General features: G+C 39.6%; 1 protein-coding gene across 1 annotated transcript in view; it reads left to right on the forward strand.

The window, feature by feature from the left end:
• The window catches only part of LOC115218565 (mediator of RNA polymerase II transcription subunit 16-like), a 39,653-nt gene that overhangs the window by 16,297 nt on the left and 2,700 nt on the right, over window positions 1–20,656 (forward strand). The window contains exons 3-8 of the mRNA XM_029788455.2: window positions 4,556–4,648; window positions 7,235–7,369; window positions 10,648–11,313; window positions 15,921–16,200; window positions 18,355–18,584; window positions 20,079–20,181. Of these exons, the coding sequence (XP_029644315.1) occupies window positions 4,556–4,648; window positions 7,235–7,369; window positions 10,648–11,313; window positions 15,921–16,200; window positions 18,355–18,584; window positions 20,079–20,181 (1,507 nt within the window). The remainder of the gene's footprint in view (window positions 1–4,555; window positions 4,649–7,234; window positions 7,370–10,647; window positions 11,314–15,920; window positions 16,201–18,354; window positions 18,585–20,078; window positions 20,182–20,656) is intronic.

Consider the following 20,656-nt stretch of genomic DNA (forward strand, 5'->3'; position numbering starts at 1 on the left):
TACATGTATGTTTATATATATGTGTGTGTGTACATATATATATGTAGATATATATATTTATAGATGAATGTATATGTTTGTTGATTTGTATATGTGTATGTATATACACACATGCACACACACATACTCTGAACTTGCAGGGTTCTTCACGATAGCCTACCAAAATAGAATAATTCTGTGTAGGAAGTTTGGTATTTTTGTAATTGATGATGTTTTGTGCAGTTTACTGGAGAGCATTTTTGGTGTGTTGTTGCTAGCCATCTATGACATGGTGTAATTTACCTCTGTCTTAGCTTCCTATGCAGACAATATATACAGACATTATTCAGGGTTTTTTTTACTGTTTGTGTTGTTTTTTTTTATAAATTTATTTCTAATTTTATTATTAGCAACTTTCTGTTATTTCAATGAATGGTGAATGACCGTTGAAGGATTTGAAATTCAATTTGTTAGCTAACAAAGCTTAATTCTTACACAGAGATGGCACAATCTTGGGCATGTGGTAAGAAATTGGCTTCTTAACCACATGGTTTCGAGTTCAGCTTTGCTGTGTGGCGGTACTTTGGACAAGTGTCTTCTACTACAATCTCAGGTCGACTGAAACATTGAGAGTGGATTTAGTAGACAAAAGCTGAAAGAAGTCTATTGGGTGTGTGTATGTGTGTGTATATGTATAAATCATCATCAACACCATTGTTTAATGTCCACTTTCTATGCTGGCATTGGTTAGATAGTTTGACTGTAACTGGCAAGCAGTACCAGGTTCCAGTCTGATTTGGCATGGTTTCTATAGCTGGATGCCCTTGCTAGTGCCAATGGGTGCTTTTTATGTGCCACCGGCATGGGTGCCATTCACATGACATTGGCAATGGACATGACTACAATTTCATGGGTGCCATTTACATGACACCAGCAAAAGCCATGACTACAATATCACTTGGTTTGATGAGTCTTTTCAAGCGCAACATATCGGCAAAGATCTTACTCACTTATCCATCACCTCCATGAAATTATATATATATATATATTTATAAATAAGGATAATATCAATATTTAAATATCGATATTATCAAGTGGCCAGCATGGGAAAAAATACTATACAAAGGTAATAATTTTGTTACAACTAAAAATAAGGGTGTCTAAGAGACACCACCATGCTGAAATAGCAGTCAAAACCCTGACTTTAAAGACCACGTTAAATGTTCATATCGTACCATGAGATAAGATAGAGGGACAAAATAGACTAGCAAAAAATATTATTGAATAATTCAAGATCCAGGATTTCTGGTTTTGCTTTAAATAAGCTTTACCGTCATCGGTTGAATATATCAAAGTACATAAATACAGATATATATATTTTGTCCCTCTATCTTATCTCATGGTACAATATGAACATTTAACGTGGTTTTTAAAGTCAGGGTTTTGACTGCTATTTCGGCACCCTTGTGGCACGTAAAAAGCACCCACTACACTCACGGAGTGGTTGGCATTAGGAAGGGCATCCAGCCGTAGAAACACTGCCAGATCTGACTGGGCCTGATGAAGCCTTCCGGCTTCACACTCCAGTTAAACCGTCCAACCCATGCTAGCATGGAAAACGGACGCTAAATGATGATGATGATGATATATATGAATATATAAATGGCGTTAAACGCAGGTGTTATTCAAATCTTTATACTTTCGACATATGTTTCAAAGAAAACATTGGTATTATTCCAGAAAGAATAAAATGAGGTAAAACAAAGCAATCTTCTCATCAGGAAAAAAAAGAGAAACAAAATGCATCAATAAGACATTTTAATTCTTCTAATTTCTTTCTTCCTCATCCTTCTCTCTCTATAAATTGCCGTTGATGTCTATTAACAGTTTTTGTAAAAGATAACTTACCAGCATTCCCTCCATCTTATATGCAGTAATCACATTGGGTTAAAATGTCTTACTGATGCATTTTGTTTCTCTTTTTTTCCCCCCTGATGAGAAGATTGCATTGTTTCACTTCATTTTATTCCTTCTGGAATAATACCAATGTTTTCTTCGAAACATATGTCAGAAGTATAAAGATTTGAATAACACCTGTGATTAACTCCATTTATTTATTTATCTATGTGATACCAAAGCATTTCACTAAACCCTGGAATTTCTATCTTTATAAGTAGGTTGTTACATCCTTGGTACTTATGTGAATTTTTGCTACCCTGGTAATTATTTATTTTTTCCGTGTTATTTGTACACATTGAAAATATACACATACATTTATATTTATACATAAATATATATATGCACACACACACACACGAATCTACTCTACAGCAAGACACTTGCTTTTGGTGCAAAACTGCCTGTGCTGGTGCCACATAGTCTTATTACACACACGTCATTTTGTCACAACCTGTGAACTTACTTCAAGGGTACATTGTCTATGAAATACTTAACAATTTGTTTTGTATACAGTAAATAGGTAGTTCTGTGATATAAGTTCTTGTGTAACTTGACGCAGCCCAGAGTACATGGGACCTGCTTAATGAGGGGTTGAAGTAGGAAGGAAGCCAAACAAAACTTTAAACCCGATTCGTTCAGTGAAATCTGATATATTAGCATATTTCTTGGAAAAGGTATGTCTTTGGTTGTTGAAACAGTAGTTAAATGATGCCAAGCTGTTTCAGCCTTTGCCTTTCTCTTGGATAACATCGGTGACATGGAGAGGGGAGGCTGGTATGCATGGGTGACTGCTGGTCTTCCATAAACAACCTTGCCCGGACCTGTGCCTTGGAGGGTAACTTTCTAGGTGCAATCCCATGGGCATTCATGTCCGAAGGGGGTCTCTCTGAGTTAAATATGTTCTGAACCAAAGAGAGCATTAACACTTTTGAAAATAAACTGCCTGAGGCTTTTCCTTGATTCTATGATACAAATTCCATGTTTTATGGTGATCAAAAAGCCTTCTGTCAAATCTTTATGTTAATTTATATTCCAGACATCAGCCTTACTCTTTTACTTGTTTCAGTCATTTGACTGCAGCCATGCTGGAGCCCTGCCTTTAGTTGAGCAACTCGACCCCGGGACTTATTCTTTTGTAAGCCCAGTACTTATTCTATCGGTGTCTTTTGCCGAACCGCTAAGTGACGGGAACGTAAACACACCAGCATCGGTTGTCAAGCAATGCTAGGGGGACAAACACAAACACACACACGCATATATATATATATACATATATACATATACATATATACGACTGGCTTCTTTCAGTTTCCGTCTACCAAATCCACTCACAAGGCTTTGGTCGGCCTGAGGCTATAGTAGAAGACACTTGCCCAAGATGCCACACAGTGGGACTAAACCCGGAACCATGTGGTTGGTAAACAAGCTACTTACCACACAGCCACTCCTTAATGATAATTTTTTTCTGCTATAGGCTCAAGGCCTAAAATTTTAAGGGAGTTGGTGGCTAGTCAATTACATTGACCCCAGTGTTCAACTGGTATTTATTTCATTGACCTTGAGAGGGTTAAAAGCATAGGCAACTTTGGAAGGATTTGAACTCAAAACGTAAAGACATGAAATATGCACTAACAATTCTACCAGCTCACCACCTTCATCAGCTTAAAAGTAATGATGGTTACTTTTATAAATTCTTCATATCGGAGCTTCCGGCATGAATGCCGAACTGCCCAGGTTGTTGTTTCCAAATTTCTGGTAGAATGAATTGCATCATGGTGCTGTTTTTTCTCACAGATGGTGCCCAATTGACCCTACTATACTGTGTAGTTGACAAAATCCAAAATAAACAATGCTCATGTTCAAAATTAAAAATATAAAATGGCGACAATTTACTCATCGCACCCTGTATATATGTGTGTGTGTGGTGTGTGTGTGTGTGTGTGTGTGTGTATATATACATGTATATATATCTGTTGTATGTATATATATGTATGTACATATATGTGTGTGTATATATAAGTATGTATATTTGTGTGTGTATATATAAGTATGTATATTTGTGTGTGTATATATAAGTATGTATATTTGTGTGTGTATATATAAGTATGTATATTTGTGTGTGTATATATACATGTATATATATCTGTGTGTATGTATATATATGTATGTACATATATGTGTGTGTATATATACATGTATATATATCTGTGTGTATGTATATATATGTATGTACATATATGTGTGTGTATATATACATGTATATATATCTGTGTGTATGTATATATATGTATGTACATATATGTGTGTGTATATATACACACACACACACACATATATACAAGATAGGTTTCTTTTCAGTATCCGTCTACCAAATCCATTCACAAGGTTTTGGTGGGCTGTGTATATTTTAAGCGGAAATCTGGAAACAGAAGACTTATATAATAATAATAATAATACTAATAATAACAATAATAATAATAATAATAAAAATATATTTACAAATTATTATAAATACATTTTCCTGTTATGTTCAGTCTTTCTCTACAAATATATATTTATGGTGAAAAGTTGTTTGTTTATTTTGTACTTTTAACCACTGTATAAACCCTTCTTGCAGGATCATATGTTAAACAAATGGAGCTGTCTTGGGGAGGTGCAGTTGTCTGGTGAGGACATTCTTTCTCTGGCATGGTTACATAATGGTGTTTTGGTAAGTGAGTTTACGTCCCCTTTTCTACTACTGTTCATTATCCTTCTTCTCCTTCACCCCTTGCTTGCTTTCTTCCTTTCTTCTTTCTTTCTTGCTTGCTTCCTGTCTTTTCTTTTCCTTCTTTCATTGTCAAGATTTTATGGGATAAAAACTGGGGATGTCTTTTTGTAGAAGATGTGGATGCTGCCTCTTGAGCAAGTTTTCTGTGAAGTAGTAAGAATGACAAAAGTAATGCTGCAATGTCTGCTGGGTAATTTCAGATATACAGGTTCTATTTAATACCTTGTCATATGAACTATGGTGAAGAGAGAAAATGGTTTTTTTTCCTTTGTCCTTTTTTGTATGGTCTGGAAAAAGGGACTATCTATGGTCTTGGCATCATGTGCCAATTTAGAAGGTCTATGTGTAACAGCAGGATTTCTGATGTTAAGTCAAGTATACTGATTTGAGTTTCACCTCACTTTACTGGAGAACAAACAATCCCTCCAAGAATGGTCAGATTTATTAATCAACACTGTTAATGATTCTCTTGAATATCTGGAAGCCAGTGGCTGTAGGAAAGACATTTGTAAGGAAAGGATTCTAGAGATCAGTGCAAGGTGTGTAAGTGTGGTGGGATGAACCCAGTATGGGTAACAAGAGGAGGAGAGATGAGTGTGTCAGGAGTAACTGAGTTGGGTGGTGGTGGTGGTATGAAATGAGACAGCTCTGAAGAACAAAGGCCTCAGTAGTGGTAGTACTAAAAAAGAGTATACACAGCATGTATATGGGCAAGGGGCCACAGTGTGTTGGTGATTGATTATTACCAATCATATGAGCAATCTGTGTGTGTGTAGCAGCACTGGTCTATATTTGGGATCAAATACCCTGTATAGAATGTCTGTATGCGTAGCAGAAGCTGAGTTCCAAACCTGACATCAAGTACCAGTCTAGAATGTCTATGTGTAACAGCAGCAGCAGCAACCGTTCAAGAATTTGGACCTGGAGATCTCCATTTCCAGCGACTTCGAAGGCCACCTCCCAGTGGTGTCGGGCGTCAACGAAGAGCCCTCGACTACAACAAAACGGGCAAAGTTTTTTTGTTTTTTTCCAAGGTCTAGGGTCTCCTGCCCCTAAACCCTAGACCATCACCTAATCACCCTTACCCGACTTGTTGCTTAACAACAACAACAATAGCAGCAGCAGGATTTCTGATGATGAATCAAGTACATTGATTTGGGCCTCACCTCACTTTACCGGAGAGCAAACAGTTGTTTAGGAGTGGAATATTTCTGGTCCTGAGGAAGGAGGCCTGTCTTTTCCCTGATGTAGATTTTTGACCAGTGTTTTTGCTATTATCTTTGCTATGTTAAGTACATATGTCTGGCCCCGAGAGAGATCCTTAGTGATAGTGAAGCCTCATGATTTTTAGCAACCTTGAAGATTCCAGTTGCATGCTTTTCTTTTAGAGAGATGGTTGCAGAAATATTTTCTTGATTTGTCAGTTGGTTGTGTTGAAGGAGAAAGATTAGCATGACCTTGGAAGAAGTCTCAACAATCTCTCTTCATGGAACCATTGCAAGTTAGATGGGAGGCATCTAAGTTGCCTTTGAATTACATATGGATGTTGAAGGTTGGGGTAGAATGAATGGTGGTATGATTTGCATAAGGGTGGATATTGTTGGGAGATGATGGCAAGTATGTTGTTGGTGTATTGGAAAAAAAAGAGTATACATATATATAATGTATAATAACCATTTGAAGCAAGATGATTCATTTAATTTATTTCAAGTTTCTGGATTTTGTACATTCATTCATGATAATGATGATGATGATTCAGGGGACACAGAGACGATTCTCTCTTTCTTGCCTGATGAATACACAAAAGCTGTAAATGCAGTGTAGTGACAAAGTGATGCATTAAATTTGAATGAAGAAATAAACTCTGTTGCATGTACTGAGTATCATAGGCATAAGAATAATAATAATGTAGGACATAACCAAACCCTGAAACACACTGACTGTGTCACATATTGTGATGGTCTGTGAATTGAAAGGATGCCATCAATTGAGAAGATGAGAGATGGATTGAGGTCATAAATGGGTAGGATTGGCCTGGAGATTTGCATGCTAGATGTGATCAAAAGTGTTGTTTATATTGCTGGAAGCAGCATGTTAAAATGAATGATGAATGAACAAACATCAGGATCTAAGAAGAATGGATAAAGAAAAATTAATGAGAAAGTAACGTAGCTTTTGTAAGTTCTAACGAGTTATGGTTTCCTTAAGCTGTACTAGTTTATATCACTTGTAAGGTTTTCACATTTCATCATCATCCTCATCATCATTGTTTAACATCTGCCTTCCATGCTGACATAGGTTAGATGGTTTGACAGTAGCTGGCCAGGCAGGAGACTTGGATCAGACTTCTGTGTCTGTTTCGGCATGGTTTTACAGTTGGATGCCCTTCCTAACATCAACCATGCAGCAGAATGGACATTGGTTTTAAAAAAAAAAAAGAAAGAAAGAAAGAAAGAAGAAATAACATCCATGAAACAAAGCTAAATAAATAATCATTTTTTTTTTTTTTGTTTGTCTCTTTCACAGATCAGATTCAATGCTGACAAACGGGACAATCTGAAATACCGAGAGAAGTTTCCCCATACTTTGTTCTCTCCTTCTTTAAGTGACTTTGGTGGCCGTCCATTGGATGGCTTTGTCTGTGTCACATCAACTGGTCTGGTAGGATAACATTTTTCTCCTTTCCTTTTTTGTATATTTTATTTTAATTCATTTTAATCGTTATTTCCTGTCAGCAGCAGCAGCTTTGCTGTTATTTTATGTTGGTGTATATATGTATATATACATATGTGTGTGTGTGAGTGTGTGAAGGCGCATGGCTCAGTGGTTAGAGCGTCGAACTGAGGTTGTGAGTTTGAATCCCGGACTGGGCTGCATTTTGTGTTCTTGAGCAAGACACTTTATTTCACATTGCTCCAGTTCACGCGGCTGTAGAAATGAGTTGTGACGTCACTGGTGCCAAGCTGTATCGGCTTTTGCCTTTCCCTTGGATAACACTGGTGGCGTGGAGAGGAGGTGGCTGGTATGCATGGGCGACTACTGGTCTTCCATAAACAACCTTGCCCTGACTTGTACCTCGGAGTGTAACTTTCTAGGTGCAATCCCATGGTCATTCGTGACCGAAGGGGGTCTCTGATATATATATATATATATATACATATACACAATTATAAATAATGGCAAAAAGAAAACAATTTTCTTTGTCAATATGCTGGGAAAAAGACACTAAATCATCTAACCACATAAAATATTTTCACTTACATTATTACACCACTTGTCAAAATGAGGAAAGCAAGCTAACAGATATTCATAAAAATATAGTTATCCCCGAATCGGGGATAATTTTTTTCTTTTTGCCCTTATAATTGTTTTTACAATTTTCACCTTATATGCTGGCCACTGATAAAATTTTTTAATAAAATTTTATCGTTATATAGGCGCAGGAGTGGCACTGTAGTAAGTAGCTTGCTTACCAACCACATTGTCCCATGTTCAGTCCCACTGTGTGGCACCTTGGGCAAGTGTCTTCTACTAAAGCCTTGTGAGTAGATTTGGTAGACAGAAACTGGAAGAAGCCAGTCGTATATGTGTATATTGTGTTCTTGAGCAAGACACTTTATTTCACGTTGCTCCAGTTCACGCAGCTGTAGAAATGAGTTGTGACGTCACTGGTGCCAAGCTGTATCGGCTTTTTCCTTTCCCTTGGCTCAGTGGTTGTGTGTCTGTGTTTGTCTCCGCAACATTGCTTGACAATGGTGGTGTGTTTACGTCCCTGTAACTTTTTTAAAAAACTAACTTAAAATCGAACTGCACTCTTCAAAACTTGCACTAAGAGTAAGGACATGGTAAAATTCATCATCATCATCATTTAGCGTCCGCTTTCCATGCTAGCATGGGTTGGACGGTTCAACTGGGGTCTGGGAGGCCAGAAGGCTGCACCAGGCCCAGTCTGATCTGGCAATGTTTCTACAGCTGGATGCCCTTCCTAACGCCAACCCCTCCGTGAGTGTAGTGGGTGCTTTTTATGTGCCAGACGGGGCTGGCAAACGGCCACGGTCGGATGGTGCTTTTTACGTACCACCAGCACGGATGCCCGTTGGGCCAGCGCTGGCAACGGCCATATTCGGATGGTTCGCTTACGTGCCACCAGCACTGGTATCACAGCTCCGGCAAGTTGATGCAGATAGTTTATCCCACCCTGCTCTAACTTTTAGTCCATGCAATTGAAAAAAACCACATTATTTATAGGATGAGCCAATATATTACAGTGCTATCATACAAAATCACCATTAACCCATCGTGGTTATTTTTAATTAGTTTGCTTATTTGTTAATAGTCCTGTTTGCAGGGAGAGAACTCGTATCTGTACCAGAGCTCTGCACCAATAAAACGTTAAAAAACACGTCCTCATCATAATCATCATTGTTTTAGTGTCCTCTTTTCCTTGTTTGTATGTACTGTGTTTATTGAGGCAGAATTTCAACAGCCAGATGCTCTGCTTGTCGCTAACGCTCACCTGTTTCAATGTAAGGTAGTATAATCCCTCGAGTGGACATGTTTTCACAGAAAGCTGTAAATAGACGATACCAATTGTATGTTCGGAACATCACCATCATCATCAATATTTAATGTTCGTTTTCCATGCTGGCACGAGTTGGACAGCTTGACAGGAACTGGCAAAGGTCAGGGGCTACACCAAGTTCCAGAGACTGTTTTGGTTTGGTTTTGCTGCTGGATGCCCTTCTTAAGGCCAACCACTTTACAGAGTGAACTGGGTGCTTTTTACATTGCACCACTCACAATGTTTTAGTTTCTTATTTCTTTACTATTCACAAGGGGGTAAGCATAGAGGTGACAAACAAGGATAGACAAAGGGATTAAGTTGATTACATCAACCCCAGTGCGTAACGACGACGACGACGGTGTGTATGTGTTTACATTTGCATTCTACAAGGCGGTGAGCTGGCAGAAACGTTAGCATGCCAGGCGAAATGCTTAGCGGTATTTCCTCTACCGTTATGTTCTTAGTTCAAATTCCACCGAGGTCGACTTTGCCTTTCATCCTTTCTTGGTCGATAAATTAAGTACCAGTTATGCACTGGGGTCGATATAATCGACTTAATCCGTTTGTCTGTCCTTGTTTATCCCCTCTGTGTTTAGCCCCTTGTGGGTAGTAAAGATATATACATTTGCATTCTACAAATGTTGCTAAGAGTTGTGTTGTCTCTTCTAAGAACATAGCATTTGCTTGCTTTGCACCTTTGAAAACATGAAAAATAAAAGGCCCCCATACTTGAGAAATTGGTGGAGGTTAAAAATAGGAGGGGCATTTGATTGCAAAACAATACCTCGACAACCCCTTCCTATATGAGAATACAAGCAAAACCGAACGAACAAATTTTGGTATGGACATTGTCTATTCCAGTCTTGAGCACGTTGATAGTAAAAAAATATTTTAAATATAAATTATTATAAAGCTCCTTAAGGGAGGTAACTTAGCAGTAACGGTAGAGCACCTTATTTATGATGTAATTATTGCTTTCATTTTATCTCTCTCTCTTTTACTTGTTTCAGTCATTTGACTGCGGCCATGCTGGAGCACCGCCTTTAGTCGAGCAAATCGACCCCGGGACTTATTCTTTGTAAGCCCAATACTTATTCTATCGGTCTCTTTTGCCGAACCGCTAAGTGACGGGGACGTAAACACACCAGCAAGGCTGGCAAACGGCCACGATCAGATGGTGCTTTTTACTTGCCACCGGCACGGGGGCCAGGCGAGGCAGGCAACGGCCACGATCGGATAGTGCTTTTTACGTGCTACCAGCACGAGGCCAGTCGGGATTTGAAAAATTACAATCTTATATTTCTGATAATTTAATCTTTTGTTTGTATAGTTTTTTAAAATATTTGTCATTTTTTTTTTTTTTTTTACTCTATAGGTATCCGTTGGACTGATCCAAAATACAGAACCTAGGATACGTTCTTATGTGGAAAGCTTGTCTCCTGCACACTTACGGGCATCTCTAGCCGACATTGCCTACAATGCCAATGGAGACTTGATGATAGCTACCACCGATGGTATGCCGTCTTCTGCCATTCAATGTTTTCTTGTGTCTTTGTCCATGGAGCAGACCAGCTGCGTCATCACGAGTCGTGCCAGTGCTAGTCTGTACGTGAAGTGTCACACAGAAGCCAGTGGAGGGGTTGGTGTCGTTGGCCGGCCGACTGGCCCGACAGCTGCTAGCGGTGTTGACCAACAGAACTTCTGTGTCACACACGTTCAGTTTGTGAACAAGGACTATAGTGATACACTTGTGATCTGTGTTGGTGGTCAGAACTTCAGCTGGATCGATTTCTGGCAGTTAGTGGAACAGACGCATTCCTTGCACAGGATGTTCCATACCAACAGTAAGCCGAACACTGTCTATAAAACCCCCAAATGGATGCATAAAGCTACGGTTACACACAACACCATGGTGACGGCTATAGCTGGGCCTAAGCTACCAACGATGCCTTGTGGTATGGAAACCAGTGGCTTCACGCCTTACATTGCAGTTGCCTACAGAAATGGTATTATTAAGTTGATTCACCGCTACAGTTTCCAGGTAAACATTTTTAATTACCCTTTTAATTAATCTGTCAAATGTAATGCTCATTTAGTCACAATGTTTTGTAGCAATCATGCAATCAATCTCTGAGACTTGGATGATGTGATTGTTTATTTGTCCAGATCTGGCTGGTTTAAACATAAAACAAATAGAATATTTGGGTCTGATATAGCTGGTTTGAAAGCTAAAGGGTTGATTTATCTTCTTTAAGTGGCCACAACTGAGATGCATTTCACAAGAACTTGAGTTCCTCCGTTACCTTTAGTCGGTCCTCAATTTCATATTTATGTGCCTCCTGCTAATAATATTAATGTAGGAGTGACACAGGAGTGGCTGTGTGGTAAGTAGCTTGTTTACCAACCACATGGTTCTGGGTTCAGTCCCACTGCGTGGCACCTTGGGCAAGTGTCTTCTACTATAGCCTCGGGCCGACCAAAGCCTTGTGAGTGGATTTGGTAGACGGAAACTGAAAGAAGCCCGTCGTATATATGTATATATATATATATATATATATGCGTGTGTGTGTTTGTGTGTCTGTGTTTGTCCCCCTAGCATTGCTTGACAACCAATGCTGGTGTGTTTATGTCCCCGTAACTTAGCGGTTTGGCAAAAGAGACCGATAGAATAAATACTCGGCTTACAAAAGAATAAGTCCCGGGGTCGAGTTGCTCGATTAAAGGCGGTGCTCCAGCATGGCCGCAGTCAAATGACTGAAACAAGTAAAAGAGTAAAAGAGAGTAGTTCTGTGGTCTTTGTCCTTTACTGGGGCACTGAAGTCTCTGAAACCTAACTTCGCTTCTACTTTTTATTCTGATTTTATTATTCATCTAATTAATAAAGTACAAGCGTCCCCTGCTTTACAGAAATGTTTTGTTTCTGAAATCGTGCCATAATGTAGAACGCTTTAGTATGAACCCTATTTTCTCATTGATTTCCGTTCCAAAGAATGGGAACATCGATGATAGAATAATATTCGCGTTACAGAAACCCACGTTGAGTAAATATTTTCAGAGGCGGAACGTTCCCGTAAAGCGGCGCTGTTATAGCAGCAATCAAATTATGTAATCTCTTATTATAAAAGGCAGATTTTATCTGCCTCCCTTTGGGAGTTATACAAATCTACAATATAGGATTTCTTCAATTACAATTTACCTGGCATTTTTGAGAGTACAATGCATCGCGTCATGCCAGGTCCAGTTTTTAAAATTTAAACTCCAATTAAGCAAAATTTACAGAAAACTCACATTCTGGTGTGTGTGTCAAATGCTTTTCTTAGTCTGGTTTACACCACACGCAAACGCACACACACAGTGGGCAACGAATAAAATGAAACTAATTCACTTACTGTGGTGAGTGATTCTTTCACTCTGCCTCCCACTTCCTCTTACACGCAAATATATAAATAAAATTGTAAGCTAACGTGCGTGTGTGTGTGTGTGTGTGTGCGCGTGTGTGTGTGTGTGTGACGGTGCGTGTGTGTGTGTGTGCGTGTGCGTGAGTGTGTGACAGGAAAGTTTTTTTAGACGAATATAACACCTATATCCAAGTAGCAGAAAGATAAGACAGTAAGGTGTGATTTGAGGGAGATTTGGCTGCTATTTCTACCATGTCTAGCTGCCATGGGCTCATACATACATATATACATAGATAAGACAGTAAGGTGTGATTTGGGGGAAATTTTGCTGCTATTTCTACCAGGTCTAGCTACCATGTAGAGGTCCCCCTCAATTCTTTTATTCTTCTGCTTTTTCCAGCCATTGCTCTATGGCCATGCTGGGGCAATGCCTTGAAGAATTGTAGTTTAATGAATCAACTCCAGTTTTATTTTTGTAAGCATTGTACTTATTCTATCTGTTTTCTTTGTCAAACCACTAGGTGACAGGGATGTAAACAAACCAACATTCGTTGTCAAGCAGTGGTGGAGGACAATCACAAGCACAGACATGCACACACACACACATACATGCATACACATATACACACATACATACATACATATATATATATGTGTGTATATATATATTGCAGCGTGGAAGGTGTTTGTAAGCCATTTAAGAAACACACAAAAACCGTTACATTCACTTCAACATTTAAATTTAATTTGCCAAAATATTTTCGTCGCTTTGAGACCGCGACCTGTTCACTGACAAAAATATCGTGCTAACAGGTTGCGGTCTCAAAGCGACGAAAATATTTTGACAAATTTAATTTAAATGTTGAAGTGAATCTAACGGTTTTTGTGTGTTTCTTAAATGGCTTATAAACACCTTCAACGCCGCAACTGTTTTCGTTCCAGCACACGATCTCAGATCAAGTCACTTGCTATGCAAGTACATCTCTGTAACTATATATATATTTATATATATATATATATATATTGGTAAAAACAGTAAGATAACAAAAGAAAGAAAGAGACCTCAATATTATGTAAATAGAGGAAATCTTTATAATTAAAAGTGAGGTTGTGTGTCTGTCTCCTACGATTTAGATTCCTAACTACTCCCACATTTTGCGGTGCAGTTTAACCAAAACCGGGTATCTTATAGTCGTGATTCATATCGAGACCGTCTGGGTATTAGCGCGCGTCTACGATGAGTCTACGATTTAAAAAAAAAATTACCATCAATTTTTCCCATTTTTAATCCATTTTTGAAATATATAAGGGAAGTAACTCTAAAATTTATTATTAAATCTCAGAACGTAAAAAGCTACAGTAACACCCCTCCCCCTTTGTGGTTAGCCATATTGAGATGGCTATTATACTTTACATCTCTAAAAATGCTTATATAATTATTTCCCTTACAAACCCGAGCAACGCCGGGCGATACTGCTAGTGGTTTATAAAACCTGGGCTCGATAACCAGATAATCGTATATGCCGATTTTTAAAAAAAAACTTTTATCATTGAGTTACGCCCCCTGGACAAGGTACATAACTCTGACTCTACTGAAGTTACAGTACACAAATGTCGCAATTTAACAACTGGACGATTTCGTCATTTGTAGTTACTGGGATTGACTAGTTGATGTAATCAGCTCAGATTATTGAAGTCAGTGCTGTCCCAAGATGGCCGCAATCCAATGCTTAAATCCATATCTTCAACATCTCACTACACATGTAATTGACTCGATTATTTATCTTGTACTTAGCCGTCGCTTTAACCAACAGATCCCAAATGTCTGATCTTAATGCATACTCTTTTACTTGTTTCAGTCATTTGACTGCGGCCATGCTGGAGCACCGCCTTTAGTCGAGCAAATCGACCCCGGGACTTATTCTTTGTAAGCCCAGTACTTATTCTATCGGTCTCTTTTGCCGAACCGCTAAGTTACGGGGACGTAAACACACCAGCATTGGTTGTCAAGCAATGCTAGGGGAACAAACACACACACACAAACATACATATATACGACAGGCTTCTTTCAGTTTCCGTCTACCAAATCCACTCACAAGGCATTGGTTGGCCTGGGGCTATAGCAGAAGACACTTGCCCAAGATGCCATGCAGTGGGACTGAACCCGGAACCATGTGGTTGGTTAGCAAGCTACTTACCACACAGCCACTCCTGCGCATATATTAGAAACAATTTTTAATGGGTTGGCGGAATCATTGGATGAAATTTCTTGTGTTTATTTCGGGTTCTTTATATTCCCGTCTGTGGTCAGTGTAATTGAAATAACCCTTCCAACAACTTGTGACCTTGTACCCCTGTTATAAAATCGCTACTGTTATTGGAACTTTACGTTCTGGGTTAAAATCCCACCAATGACAACTTTTCTCCTTGCTTATAAAACAGTGAACCAGTTATGCATTGGAGATGACGTGGTTGAACAATGTCCTCTCTTAAAAAATTGCTGGCCTCGTGCCTATTGTAGAAACCATTCTTATTAGGATGCTGGATTGGCCTAATTGTTCGTGCATCAGCAAAAGTTGCTTAGAGGTATGTGTTCTGGCTCTTTAAGGTTTGAGCTCAATCCCTACCAAGGTCAGTTTTGCCTTTCATATCTCCAGGTTTGATAAATAAAATACAGTACCAGTCAAATACTGGGGTCAATGTAGTTAACTAATCTGCTCTCTTCAAGATTTGCTGACATTTTTCTTGCTTTTTATGTTCTGAGTTCAAATTCTGACGAGGTTAGCTTTACCCTTAATTGTTTCAGGATTGATAAAATATCAGTTGAACACTGGGGTTAAGGTAATTGACTTAGTCCCCTACCATAAAAAATTTCAGGCTTTCTGCCTAGAGTAGAAAGTATTATTATTATTATTATTACTATTATTATTATTTTTGTTTTTTATTTTATTTTAAGGCAGTGAGCTGGCAGAATCATTAGAACACTGGGCACAATGCTTAGTGGCTTTCCATCCATCTCTATGATCCAGGTTCAAATTCTGCCATGATTGACTTTTCCTTTCACCCTTTCAGGGTTGATAAATTAAGTACCAGTTGAACACTGGGGTTCATGTAATTGACTTAGACCCTCCATTGAAATTACTGGCCTTGTGCTAAAATTTAAAACCATTATTATTGTTATTATTATTATTATTATTATTATTATTAAGTGTTTTACACAGAAATCATTATTACTATTATTTCTCCTTAGGTAATTTATAACTGTTGTGTGGACCAATTTCGGGAACTTAGTATCCCGGAAAAGCGTAATCTCAATCACAACCAACCTCCTTCCCACCTGTCAGTGCTATTACAGACACACAGCAGTTGCGGGATGATTGGTGTAAAAGACAACAACATCTATTTGTTCCGCTCTGTCAATACTAACGATGCTGGTGTCCAGATGTCACCCTCCTATATAGTGCTCCTGCTTGAGTACGCTGCAACGACAGGCTGGGACTGGTGGGATATTCTCTTAGCCACCAAACAGAGTGAGTATTCTATCTTCTATAATCTTCATGTGTTTTTTTTTTTCTTTCTGTACTTAGGTTGCAGGCGTGGTTGTGTGGTAAGCAGTTGGAACCTTTGGCAAAGTGTCTTGCACTATAGCTTTGGGCTGACCAAAGCTTTGCGAGTGGATTTGGTAGAGTGAACTGAAACAAGCCTATCATTTATGTATGTCTTTGTGTATGTGTTTACATCCCTGTAACTTAGCAGTTCGGCAAAAGAAACCGATAAGATTAGTATCTGGCTTTATAAAAGAATATGTATGTACTGGGGCTTATAAGTTTGGCTAAAATTCTTGAAGGCTATGCTCCAGCATGACCATAGTCTAATGACTGAAACCAGTAAAAGATAAAAGAAGCTGAAAGTATGGGATCTAATAGTGATGGCAAGTGGCCCAGTGGTTTGGGTGTTACACTCATGATTGCAAGATTGTGGTTTCAATTCCTGCACCAGGTGGTGCATAGTGTTTTTGAACAAAACACTTCATTTCATGTTACTCCAGTACACTCTGCTGTAAATGAGTAACTCTGTGACCTGGAGTCCTGTTCAAAGGGAATGTTGTGATCTTGGACACTTATCATCACCATCATCAGCAGTTAATGTCCGCTGTCCATACTAGCATGGGTTGGATGTTTTGACCAGAGCTGGTAAGGCCACGGGAAGCACCAGACTCCATTGTCTTTTCTGGCATGGTTTCCATGGCTGGATGCCCCTCCTAACGTCAACCATCCCACAGAGTGTACTGGGTGCTTTTAATGTGGTACCAGTACTAATGCTTTAAATGTGACACCAACACCAGTACTTTTTATGTGACATATGATTGTAAGGTTGGGAGTTCAATTGCCAGCTGCATGTAGTGTCCTTGCGCAAGACATTTTATTTCATGATGCTGACAAAAACGAGTAGTACCTGTAGGCGCAGGAGTGGCTGTGTGGTAAGTAGCTTGCTAACCAACCACACGGTTGCGGGTTCAGTCCCACTGCGTGGCATCTTGGGCAAGTGTCTTCTGCTATAGCCCCGGGCCGACCAATGCCTTGTGAGTGGATTTGGTAGACGGAAACTGAAAGAAGCCTGTCGTATATATGTATATATATGTATATGTGTGTGTGTTTGTGTGTCTGTGTTTGTCCCCCTAGCATTGCTTGACAACCGATGCTGGTGTGTTTACGTCCCCGTCACTTAGCGGTTCGGCAAAAAGAGACCGATAGAATAAGTACTAAAAGGTGGTGCTCCAGCATGGCCGCAGTCAAATGACTGAAACAAGTAAAAGAGTAAAAGAGAGAGTATTTCAAAGAGCCAGCCTTGTCATATTCTGTGTCATGCTGAATCTCCCTAAGAACTCTGTTAAGAATATGGGTGTCTGAGGAGTGCTCAGCTGCTTGTGCATTCATTTCATGACCAGGCTCTTCCGCTGATAAGATCAACTGAAACCCTTGTCATTGTAACCAACGAAGTGCCAGTTTTTTTATATGTTTATATGTGCCAGAGAGGCTAACTGGCTTCCGTGCCGGTGGCACATAAAAAGGACCATTCAAGCGTGATCGTTACCAGCGTCGCCTTACTGGCACATGAAAATAACATTCGATTGAGGTCATTGCCAGTGCTGTTGGACTGGCTCCTGTGCAGGTGGCACGTGTAAAAAACACTATTTGAGCGTGGCTTTTGCCAGTACCACCTGACTGGCCCTCGTGCCGGCGGCACGTAAAAGCACCTACTATATTCTTGGAGTGGTTGGCGTTAGGAAGGGCATCCAACTGTAGAAACTCTGCCAGATCAAGATTGGAGCCTGGTGCAGCCATCTGGTTCACCAGTCCTCAGTCAAATCGTCCAACCCATGCTAGCATGGAAAGCGGACGTTAAACGATGACGATGATGTGTAGGGTGGGTGTATACACACACTTATATACACATGTATATTTGTGTTTGTTGTTGTTTAGTGTTGGTTCGACTGTAATCGATCTAGCCCATAATCAGAAGCACTCCAGAAATGACATTCTCTGTATCTACGACTGCATTATCCAGTGTGTCTTCTTTTTATAATATACAGGTAAATTTGGCCGCTGTTTCCAGCAGTGTAAGTAACTGTACATAGACACACCAGCACAGAAGAATTGAAACTGTTTACTTATCTTTTGTAGGTATGATAGAGGACATTTGTCAAAAGCTGAACGACAACTTCCAGAAGCAGCCAACAGCAGTTCAAGAATTGATGTGTTCTCGTCTTTTGGCCATCAAAATGGCTTTGTACAAAAGTAGTGCCAACAGCTACCATCTAGCAGCTGACTGTCAAGCTAAACTCCTCCTCTACACAATCGCATCTGTCTTTAAAGGAATTCTGCGTCCACGGCAAATATCTTCCCAAGATAATGTATGTACCAGCTTAGACCAAGGAACTTTCCTTTAAAAATTTCACAGCAGATTTTTGTTCTGTTTTGTTTCTATTTATATGTTAGTATTTAATGTGGCAATTCTGTAAGTTCTGCCACATGCATGAGACTGCTAAAATAGCCCCGGATTTCAGAAACTGGGGCACTTTTTATTTTAGGCGCAGGAGTGGCTGTGTGGTAAGTAGCTTGCTAACCAACCACATGATTCCGGGTTCAGTCCCGCTGCGTGGCATCTTGGGCAAGTGTCTTCTGCTATAGCCCCGGGCCGACCAATGCCTTGTGAGTGGATTTGGTAGACGGAAACTGAAAGAAGCCTGTCATATATATGTATATATATATATATGTATGCGTCTGTGTTTGTCCCCCTAGCATTGCTTGACAACCAATGCTGGTGTGTTTACGTCCGGCAAAAAGAGACCGATAGAATAAGTACTGGACTTACAAAGAATAAGTCCCGGGGTCGATTTGCTCGACTAAAGGCGGTGCTCAAGCATGGCCGCAGTCAAATGACTGAAACAAGTAAAAGAAAGATAAGGATATAGATGCAGATGCTGCTGTTTGATTGAGAAGTTTCCTTCTCAATCACATGGTTTCAACTTCACACCCATTGTGTGTCACCTTAAGCAAGTGTCTTCTACTACAGTCCTTGAGTGGTTTTGGCAGAAGGAACTGAAAGAAGCTCATCGTTTATATATATGTATTTACAATGTCTTTTAATGGCTGATCTCCATGCTGGCATGGGTTGGACGGTTTGCAAGGAGCTGGCTAACTGGATGCTGAAGCTATGATGATGCTTGTGCTTGAATCAGTTCGATCTCTAGTTAACCTCAGGCATCATATTCCTCAATATGTACCAAGTTCTAGATGGGATTTGAACTAGGAACCTATCTTCCTGGACTAAAAGTAATAATGTTCTTATCATTGAGTCCACTAATGCATGTTCTCTGTATCAGCAGCCTAGTGAATAACAATTATTATTACCCTCCCCTCTAAATTGTTGGCCCAGGGCTAAAATCTATTATTTGTCACTTGTTTCATCGCTTGCTGAAACAATTGCTAAAAACTTAGTTTTGTATGAAAAGGGTGTTGGCTGTGTGATAAGAATTTGCTTCCTAACAACATGGCTCCGAGTTCATTTCCACTGCGTGGCACCTTGGGCAAGTGCCTTCTGCTAGAGCCCCAGGCTAACTAAAGCTTTGTCAGTGGTTGTGGTTGATGGAAACGAAAAGCCACCTTTATGTTTGTCGGCCCTCACTGCTTGACTACTGGAGTCCAGTCCTGTTGTTTACATCTCTGGAACTTAGCAGTTCAATGTAAAGATAGTGATAGAATAAGTCTAGGCTAGGCTTTAAAAGAAGTACTGGGATCGTTCGCTTGACTAAACCCTTCAAGTCAGTACCATAGCACTATCACAGTAAAAGACTGTTTTAAAATTTTCTGTTTTTTTCTATATATAATTTGTTTTTCCATTATAGAATCCTGCTGAGAAACTATCAATGCTTTGTAACAAAAGCAGTGAATCAGAATTATTGATTCTGCTGACAAATTTAGAATTCAGTGATTTCCTCGTTGATGCTGGTAAGTACCCTACAAGTTTGTCATAAACAATAATTTAATATCAGCACTAACCAATAATACTGTAGGGGTATCTCCTGTTTTCCAACATCATCATTTTTATTATTGTTTAGTGTTTCCTTTCTATGTTGGCATGGGTTGGACGGCTTGACAGGAACTGGCCAAGCAGAAGACTGCATCAGACGTCTGTGTCAGTTTTGGCCTGGTTTTTATAGCTGGATGCCCTTCCTAACGCCAACCACCCTGCAGAGTGGACTGAGTGCCTTTTATGTAGCATGAGCCAGTGGCACGTAAAAAGCACCATCTGAACATGGTTGATGCCTTGACTGGCTTTCATGCCGGTGGCACGTAAAAAGCACCAATCCAATCGTGGCCATTGCCAGCCTCACCTGTGCCGGTGGCACATAAAAAGCACCCACTACACTCTCGGAGTGGTTGGCGTTAGGAAGGGCATCCAGCTGTAGAAACACTGCCAGAT

This window comes from Octopus sinensis, linkage group LG13 (assembly GCF_006345805.1).
Source record: "Octopus sinensis linkage group LG13, ASM634580v1, whole genome shotgun sequence".
Taxonomy (NCBI): Eukaryota; Metazoa; Mollusca; class Cephalopoda; order Octopoda; family Octopodidae; genus Octopus; species Octopus sinensis.